The sequence below is a fragment of the Mastigoproctus giganteus genome, chromosome 2, assembly GCF_048544385.1.
Source record: "Mastigoproctus giganteus isolate SK-2022 chromosome 2, ASM4854438v1, whole genome shotgun sequence".
Taxonomy (NCBI): Eukaryota; Metazoa; Arthropoda; class Arachnida; order Uropygi; family Thelyphonidae; genus Mastigoproctus; species Mastigoproctus giganteus.
The window spans coordinates 69,363,184-69,373,715 of NC_143576.1; the positions used below are offsets into that span (position 1 = coordinate 69,363,184).

Below are 10,532 nucleotides of genomic sequence, written 5' to 3' on the forward strand. Positions count from 1 at the left end.
TCTGCTCTGTTGGAAACTGAAAGGATACAACCCGACCCAACTTAAGTTATTTTTTTCCAAAAAAAAATTATATGCATTATGCTTGCAAAACACGAATACAGTGAACTCTAACTAATTTGAACCCTCTGTAATATGGACTGCCTTTTTTTAAAGGCATTTATATTATTTGTGCAGAATGGAGATTTTCTTAAACCAACCTTTATGCATGTGATCAGAAAGCTGATGATCTAATTCAGTGTTTCTCAACTTTTTTTTTAATTATCGCCCCCTAAAGAGCTTTCTTAGACAATGTTCTTTTCTAATCGCCCCACATTAAATTTTAAACAAGAAAATACTTTCTACTTACTCTTTTTATTCAATGGGATCCCTGAGCCTGATTGCTTCTTATCTAAAAGTTTAATGTTTGGTACGATGTTAGTAAAGTTTAATTCTGTCTCCTCTTGAACATATATTAAATTCTGTTTCTTTCCTTTGAACGTTTTATTTACTGAACTAAAACCACTTTAAACCATATAAGAGGTTGATAAACAAAGAAGTACTTTAGCCATTTCAGACCACATTGTTGGATAAAGAAATTTAGTTGTATTTAATCCCCAGAACTCAGCCATTCCACCATTTTTGGAATTTATATTTGCATTCTTCGTTATATTTTAATTCAGTGAGTTCTTCAATTTCTTCACTAGCAGACCCAAACTCACATCCAATTCGATCTCTAACATCCATGGCTTCACTTCAAAAGAAAATAAATCTAAAAATCTATTTTTCATTTCACCTTTTAAAGAACGCAAATGATCTAAATAATTTTCAAGGTCATTCTCGGTGAGAGATTCATTGATTTCAGCCAACTCTTGCATACCATGAAATTGTTTTCTCATTAAATTGCTTTCAAATATATCCAGTTTTTCGGTGAAGGCTTTTATACGCGTTTGCAGTCTATCACCGTAATTAATTTCCCTTGAAGTTGGAGTGATACTTCATTAAGTTTTCGGAAAATCGAAGCTATATAGTATATGTTTTTGTGTTTGCTGATCTCCATTGCTAAATCAATCTGTCTCCCCTTCGCTTTCTATAAAACTAATTTTCGTATCAAAAAGGTTTACAAATCTTGTTAGACAGAGTTTCCTTTAGAAAGCCATCTGACTTCTGTATGTAAAAAAAAAAAAAAAAAAAAAAAAAAAAGCCTCTCATGCTGTTCTTCGTTATAAACACAATTTTCTGAAACGGCGATCATATTTGGTATGTGACTTTATTTTATTGATAGGTTTAATAACTATACTGAAAAATATAAATAACTATACTACAGTGTAGTGGTCAGATTAAACTGTAGGAGCTTCGCATTCAATGATCCATGACCTATTATTAAGTATGGCGTGCAGAGATTGGGGAAGAACAATTTCTGTACAGTGTTGGAAGAGGTAAATGGAATGTCAGGTATAAACGACTTGGTTACAATACCTTTAGTAGACAAGGACTACCTGGATTGCCAACAGTTGGTTAGAAGATTCAAGCTTTTTTCTCTTTTTCTTTCTTTGGGTCAGCAGTTGGATCGATAGTAATATTAAGGAGGGTAATAGGTATTCCTTTCTTAATATAATAGCAGAGACCTTTATAAATAACATGCAGGTCAGCGGGTTAAGTGCCTGCAATAGCTTGTAGGGCCGGTGTGGAGACTGTACGGCATGTTCGAAGCAGCTCCAAGAGAAAAGACCTTCGTATAGTATCCAGTTGAGAATTTACAGCAAGAAGGCTGGTCCTTTGAAACCAAATGCAGGAGGCATATGATAGAACTGGGATAAAGACGGTACGGTACAAGATAAGTAGAATATTGCTTTTTAGTCTCCATTCTTTCCTAGAAATTCTGAAGAGCATTGATGTAAAGTTCTTAATCTTTTTAGAGAGATGTTGTAAGTGTGATGAGAAGGCCAGACGGTCATCTAGGAGACAAGGTGTTTGTGTGTGGAGACTACAGGAAGCGAATTTCCTTGATATTTTATTACTGGAGGCCTACAATAATTTAGTCTTCCCTTAAAGATCATCATTTTTGCTTTTGTCACTGAAACGGTGAACTTGTTTTGAGTGACCCAGTCGTATCCGACTGGGTCACTCAAAAGTCTGGAGAGAATTTATTTGCAGAATTTTCTACATCCCTTCTGGAATTTCCGTGGACATGAATGAATAATCATCGGCGTAAGCTATTGTATTTATATTAGTTAGGTCATCATTGAGAAGAAGCCAATCATTTAGGACTAAGTTCCACACCAGGGGTCCAAGAATAGATCCTTTAGGGCAGCCACGAGTAATATGTCTGGATACAGACCGGTGTTTAGTTTTGTATTAAGACAGAGCGATTACTAAAATAGTCTTTTATGAGAAGGTATAATAACTGAGGGCAATTTGCAACTCTAAGATAACGAAGGACACACCCCACCATAGTGTATCGAAAGCACTGTGGGGGGTGGTTTGTTAGTGGGAGGGATAGTTACTCTGGGGGGGTAATATTTTTTCTTTTATTATTATTTATTTCTTTAATAATAAATCCCGTTACCTTCTAGACCCACCTCTTTTAACTTTGTATTTCTCAATTAAATTTCCCCCTTAATTTACCTCCCCTCCACGTTAACACCTGACTTGTATACTGCACAGAAGATCACAGATTCTGGGGGAATAATAGTTCGTGTATGTCTCCTCTGGACTGGCTGAGTATTCAGAATGACTCAATACTACACATGATAAACATATACAAATTTGTTTATTTCACAGTATATACATTAAAGAATTGTATCATACAACATCAATTGGTATAATGTTAATAACTGGCATTATATGTGTGTTAAGATGTAAAATTAATAGCAAATGATATAATATGTCTCTTCGTGTCTTTCTGCTTTTTCTCCTTCTGGTTTAGGTTACATCTCATAACATTATTTTTACTTTCTAACAGTTAAACTTCCCAACTGGAATTACCTCAGTGGGCTTAACACCTCTATGGATATTGTCCTAGATTTATAAATCCCCGCTATAATCTTTCATTAATTTATCCCTTCCAAAATAATTCAATCTTAATATCTTGTAACGTTTCAAGTACATAGAACACCTTTACTTCTTAACTTAGAACATACCAGTCTCAAGTACATGTATCTGAATCTTCCTTGCTTTAACTTATCCTTGAGATGAAGTACATACATCTATGAACCCTTTTCTTCCTTTTATACTAATCAATACCAAATCTACTATCAACTAAATAAACATTTTTCTAAAGTCCTTCTCTTCAAATCTAGCTTAAAATTATTATCTCGTACTTACATATTAACTTAGGGAATCACTCTTTACACTACCTTTTCTCAGTTCAGGGGCGACCATCATCAACAGCATAGGGCATCATCAGGCTCCAACTGGAATTATTCATCGGCAAAGTACTGCTGTTCATCTACAGGGATTCTCCTACGTTCAGGAACTCGCTCTTCTTTCCATACGGCTATTAAATAAGTTGCTCCGGCCTGCTTTTTGGGCGTCTGATCAGTTCGATGAAACTGGGAAGCATAATAGAATTATCAGGACTCTTCTTACTGCTTTATCAGGAAGCCTGGCTATGTAGCTCTTCCTTATCTTGCTATACCGAGGCTTTTCGATCCTTTTTTCTCAGCTCCAGCATAGGTGTTTCCATCGTTCAACGGTTATCTCCTTCCTGTTCCAACAACTCTTAAACAGCAACTCCCACAACTCATTACTCTGTCCGTTACTTTCTGGCGATTCTCCCGGCACTTCTCGGGATTTCTTTCCAGCCGCACATCACTCAGGCATCTCCACGGGAACTCTCTAAACTTCCACACACTGCCAAAACTCACCACTCTCCAAAAAAAACCTCTTTTTCCCGTCTTGCATCTCCCTTTTTGTTTCAGCCGCTCATTCTAATTTTTATCCAATCGTCGTTCGTTCTTCATCATCTCATTATTCTCATTCGCTCTCTCCCACTTCTTCCGTTTTTCTTGGCCCTTCCCTCTCCTGGGGTAACTTCCTGTTTACAAAATTTCCATCAACTTCGATGAACTACTGGGCGTCTAGAAATTTCTAGATATTTCCTTGAGATCATTCCCGATTCACTTACCGCTATTAGTCCACTTGTTTTTTCTCTACCGCTCCTTGAAATTAATAAGTGCTCAAGGAGTCGGTCTGTTTCATCTAGTGGCAGCCATTTCTACATAGTGTATATCGCATCCAGGGTTTTCTTCACCCTCCTAGTTCTTAAAATCTTCCTCTCCACAAGGGGGAGTCGGTTCCCTTGTTCTTTCCTTCTAAAGAGCTGCTCACTTTCTGTTTATGCGACCATGAACTGGCCTTGCGGTGCTCCCTTTGTACTAGTGTTCCAGTGCTCCCATTGTCTTGTGTACCGTCCTGCTACCCCCCCGTTGTTACGTTAATCCTCCCCTACTTGACTGTATGGACAGAGCGATCGCAATCTGGTTGAAAATCATCCTATGTAAATAATATTATTTACTATATACATATTTTTTTTCTTTTTGTTATGTTATAATATTTATAACATAACATTCGCTAGGATAAGTGTAAGAATTTTGTTCTTACAGCACCTTCGAAGTCTATAAATAAAATTAGAGTATATTTAAATGTGGATTCATCTATGAGTTTTTCCATATGAGACGATGCATCTTCACAGCCCTGGTGCAAAGTCATATTGAAAGGATGAATTTAAGTTGGCCTCCGCAACCAGTGAATTAATTTTAAGACTGATTAAACGTTCAAGTGCAAAACGCCAAGGATTGCGGAGACATTACCTCTGAAAGCACTTAGGCATTTAATGCCTATGGAAAGCAAAGATGGTTGAATTAAATTATGCTATGCCCATATCTTTCTTTTTAACATATAGATATATTATGGATATACCTATATTTTAAAAATCAGTTGTCTGAGGGGAAAAGAAAACCCAATGAGAGAAATTAAATATTAAGGAATATGATGTCGTCGGGCAGCGATGAACTTTGGAGGGTCACAAACCATTGTAATACCGATAATTTTGTCGCCTCCCTTGGGGACCATATCGCTCTCGTTGAGAATCCTGATCTGATTCGGATGGGATCAAAGATGAAGTCAATTGCACAGCAGTGTGTGAAAATATAGGAGTATCAATTTGCATTTGCAGGATGTAAGGATATAGCCAGAATAAAAGGGAGATGAGACTGAATATATATTTCATTTCTTCATATTTTACCACATTGTACCAAATTTTTAAATTTTAATTCGCTATTACTCATCATTTCTTTTAATATATAGAGTTTTAGGTAGCCTTGGTTTTTATACTAAGTCTATGTATTTTAACAAGGAGTTGTTTAATTTTCCTACATGCGCGGGCGCACACATACATAACACTTACCTTTTCTAATGACAGGAGTAAATTGTATGGGCCTTTTTCACAACGTGGCTGAGTTAGTCGGTCTCGGCAAGGTTAGCATGGTTTTTTTCTCCCATAAACTCTAGTTTCATCCAACAAAACAAAATTGACCTCAGAATACACACCATTTAGAGACAATATACACGGAGAAATATGGCCTTAGTCGCTGATGTTCTTAAAATCCTACTATAACAACAACCTTTTCCATTAGATCCTCCCTCCATTTCCACCATGTTGTGATAAAACGTCACTATACTTCGCTAATTGAATTTAACATATTGTAGCTTGCCTATCCTGAAACATTTGGGCTTCTGCGGTTAAAAAAACTTCGCAGCAATCAACTTGCTAAACCAAACTTCAATGGTATCTAACCATTGTTTTATCTTGGAATTTCCTCTTGAAAACTGAGATCCTTCAGTAGGCATCTTTTGCCGGTTTTAAACTTTTCGTCGTTTACATTTGTCCTCTTATTAGCAAAATTAAACATCACTTTTATTTTCGCTTTCCACTAATTCTAAAAGGGATTTAGGAGTACTTTTCGTTGGTTATTTTTTATTCAAATTAATATTAAGGGATATAATATCCTTCCAAATTTATGGATAATGTTGCTTTTTGTGAATCCCGATGTGATGAAGGACCATGAGGTGTCAGTTTATCGCACCTGTAAGCTGTGTATTCAATAGTATATCTGTTTCCGGTCAACACACTTCTGAAATCGTTTTAAGAAGTTAAACGTTATTGGTCTCATCTTAAAGTGTTATTTATTGGATAAACTGATGCAGATTTATAATTACACATTCAATACTTATAGACATTACAATATCCCTCTTTAATTCGTATCTTCTTGTTTTTGAAATACCTATCTGTAAAGTTCAGATAAATAAAGATGAGAGAAGCCACCTTACCTTGCTTGAAGACTTCTAAGTTAACCCATTATTAGATTGTTAATATTTAATTATTTCGATTTTTTGTTCTAATTGTCATTAAGCGGTATTCCATTTATTACATTTGCTAAACTTAGAAGGAATAATTCGAACGAACAATTTTGTCATTTGGGGGGGTTTAAAAATGAGATTTAGAAACGAAGAGCAAATAGGACTTAAAACTAGGAGCAGTTCTTAGAAGGATATAGGTTAATTACGAGTGAGACTTACGCATAAAGACAAAATTAAGTGAGTTTGGAAAAGTGGTTAGCATGTAAACGAAGTTTGCAGATGAGCATCAGAAATACGAAAATCTAATGATGACAGGTACAGTTGCTGTGTTAATGGAAGAGAAAAGGTAATTCGGAAAATTAGATTGCTGTTAATCAAATAAGACTTAATTCTTACTGTAGAAACTGTGAGAGATGTGAAACTACGAAGGACATGGTGTTGTTTACACTAAATAGTCTTTGCTTTGTCATCAAATTCTACGTATCCCAAACATGCGCGAATTTAACTATGAAATTAAGAGGTTGCTAAAAGAGCAAAATGAGCACTTATTTATTGGCATATTTTTTAGACACTCTGACAAAATCGCTAGGAAAAATCTGGGTTCGAATCCTAACGAGTGGAGAAATTCTAAGGCATTTTCTACCGGCACTGTAATTAGCCGACCTCAAGCAGAAAGAGTAGGGTTCCCGTATGCCCATTACATTTTACGGTTTGACAGTTTTCTTTCCGAGAACAATTCGTCTTCATGCACCCAACCAATAAGAATTTGTTCGTATATACAAGTTTACCAATGAAGTTTGTTCGCTTCCTACTTGCATTTTTACATGAGGTAGGATTTTTCCTTAGTACCCAGGATTAGACTTCTTGTAGTACCGAATTGTTGGCACCCACCAGTTTCTACGTTTCTGGGTTTTTTTTTTTTTTTTTTTTTATTTATTTGTTTACTCTTTTATTTATTTATTTTTTTTATTCCGTCTCTTCACTCTTATGATGGGATGGAATCTTTTGCTGGTACCATTGATTGAGCTTCAGCGGTATGGGAATGATTTCAGACTTGCTCATCCGTCTGTGGGTGCATGTTTTATTCCAAAAAGGATAGTACGAATATCCTCATGGAGTCGACGAGTACTAGGAAGCAGCTTTCCTGGTGATCGCTGCTTTTTTTTGTAGCAAAGTGGCCAGAAACAACTAAACAACCCAATAATACACTTCACTTATTTCCAGCCATTTACAGAGTTCGGTGTCATCGTATTGTACCAAGGCGGAGTTGAATTGGGGTTTAGATGCAGCCCTATTTGTGTACATAAAACACCACACAGATGGCCATAATAACTGGCCAGCTAATTCTATTGGTATTAGAATTTGGCAAATTCTAAAGAGCGGAATGGAATTAACTGATTCCGAAATAATAATTCAGTTAGAAATCTTTCAGTTTTATTCAACTCACTTCTGAAATTATAAGCTAGATGATAATTATTAACAAACGACAGGCCACATTTTTGAAAATTAGAGTGATTTGGACTTGTCAGCAGTATGCTGTTTGAAAACTGCATGTTTTCTAGCGCTGGGAATCTGTTCACGAAACTCAGGAAAACATCCGAATATTTGCCTGACGCCATCTTAATCCACTCGAAATGAGCTCTGATAATAATAATAATTTTTGGTTTAAAGTAAAAGTAATGATCCAGAATGGAAACTTAGCAACTGGTTGGTTTGCTGTAAACGGCACTCTAATTCTGGTTTATATATTGAGAGAATAATAGTTTTGTTTTGTTTTTTTTCTGTGATGTGACAATCGTGCCATCAGTCCTTAACTGTTACTGGAAGCGGTTGGCATTTTATGCGTTAAATAAGACTTCAATCAACCCAACTTAATCTCTCCTTCGCTGCCTTTAACGAGACGCCACGTTCGTAATTATACTTTGCGTGACAGATGCTGGCACGAATCTACTTTGGTCTTCTCTTTAAAAGAAAGAAAATTACTAATTGTTGGCGAGACTCCCTATTTGTGTCAAAATGCCAAAGCTTTGGTTTTTTTTTTTTTTTTTTTTTTCCAAATTTCCGATTATATCCTGGCCCAGATTTAATCTAATTGAGACGCTTTGAGATTAATGATTTTCGGACGTCATTTATAAAAATGGCGTATTCCAAGCGTCATTCTCATTCAGTAGCTAGCCTCGTCCCAATTGTCTAATTAAAACTGAAACATAATACAGGTTGGACAGAATCAAAATGCGCTTATCCACAGGGTGTACAGAAGATTCTCTATGTATAGGAATATTAAATAATAGGGGAAAGGATTGTTCCTCCCCACGTTCAGCGCGACAACAAAACGGAGCTATTTTTTGTTCATTATGCTGCATAATGAACAAAAAATAAACGACAGGATTCAATAAATCAGTTGGAACGTTGACAGAGTTTTTGTGGTTAAAAACACTTCACTTCAGCCAATTAAGACAAAAATAAGATAATCTGGTAGAGGTTTAATAAAACTAATGAAAGATGCAGTTCAGTTTATTTTGCATATGAGAACGATCCCTTAGTTTATAGGATCGGAAATGATCCTCAAATTATATAACTCTCCCTTCAGAGGGAAATTATTAAACGTCCATTTTATGTAACCTTTTGTAATCTTCCCAACGCTTTTGTTGTTATTAGGTGATAATATTGATTTTCCTATTGCTTAGCGTACTTCAGATTAGTCTATTAAACTCAAGCGGATTTATTCACAAACATTTTTTTCAGGTTGAAAATTACCAGAGGTAAGCAGATAGCTGTCACACACACACCCGGGTCCCTTTAATTATTAATGGTACCACTATTGTAAGCATTCCATCTCTTTTTAATTACACATAGAATTTAATTATTTGAATTATACTGCTCGTTTTGCATGGTATCGTGTTTATGGCAAATTTTAAATATTTATGCACCACCATGCAAAGTAAATAAAAACTCTGTTTTATTATTAAAGACTTTATTTATTGTTTTCATTTTCAAATATCAAATTTCAACATTAACTTGTTCTCAGAATATTCTTTTAATCTTTGAACAATTTGTTTTTGCTGAATGCTTTTGAAAGAACGCCTTTGCAAGTGAGCAGGAAATTTGTGGATAGAATTTTAAAACTGTCAATGTTAGCGGGACTTTTTGTTGTTCGCTTTTATTTTCATTGATTAAATAAATCGTTTTTATTTTCACAAGTAATTTGCGAAACATGGCCAGATAAAGCACCATATTTTTGAATGAAAGTGAGCGTTATGGGAAACAAATATGCCGTATATACTTGTTCATTAAATCAAATCTAGTTCATTTATTAACTTACTTATTAAGTTAATAAATAAACAAGATTTAATAATATAATGTAATACTCAAGATATTCCTATAGTGAAATTTGATCATTTCTGTCGACGTAGGCCTAGTACTGTATTGGTATCATCCGTCGTCATATGCTTGTCTGAAGATAGCGTATAACCATAAAATAGATCAGCATTGCGCGTGAAATTACAATTGCTCACTAGCTATTCCATGAATCTTCACTACATGATCCATTGGTGTGTACTTAACCGAAATGCACTCAAGAGGTGAGGAAGAGCGCCATATTGTATAAAATTGGTTTCATCAGTTTTCGTCCACACATTGCTCAATTCTTTAGAAGAATAACATTTGGAAACAATTGCAAATATTTTCATCTAAAAAAAATCCTCTTCCTTCCCTACACTGGCTAGAAAAGGCCTGAATAAGGCGCACTGTGATCTGATCCGCTAATGAGCTTAAAACCTAATAACAAATGTAACATATAGCATCACAATTTGGTTATATTTAGAAACTAGTTAAATAAAATAAAATCCCTTCAATTCCTTTATTTTTTTTTTTATGTTAATAATATATTCCCCTTATAAACAGAGGATAACATAATGAAATTAATCAATAGGACCATAAAAAATAAAAATTCTAACTGGATATTTTATTTTGGAAATGGAATATTGTTTTTCTAAATCCACTTTTATCAAAAAGTTGTTAATCGTGTTCGACGTGCGCCTTTCACCAAACTTGTTCAACAGGCTTGGTTAGATTGTGTGTGTTTAGCGCGAAAACAACTATTATGAGGTGTTACTATACTGCGTCGATGTACTTTTTTTTTATTCCAAGTTTCCGGCAGATAAAACTTCATTTAAGACCAACTAACTCAGCCA

At 35.2% G+C, this 10,532-nt stretch overlaps 1 protein-coding gene across 1 annotated transcript in view; it reads left to right on the plus strand.

The window, feature by feature from the left end:
* Positions 1-9,128, plus strand: part of LOC150089329 (adipokinetic hormone/corazonin-related peptide receptor variant I-like) — a 312,349-nt gene extending 303,221 nt beyond the window's left edge. The window contains exon 2 of the mRNA XM_090368502.1: positions 9,085-9,128. Within this exon, the coding sequence (XP_090224628.1) occupies positions 9,085-9,105 (21 nt within the window). The 3' untranslated portion in view covers positions 9,106-9,128. The remainder of the gene's footprint in view (positions 1-9,084) is intronic.
* Positions 9,129-10,532: the final 1,404 nt, after the last annotated feature.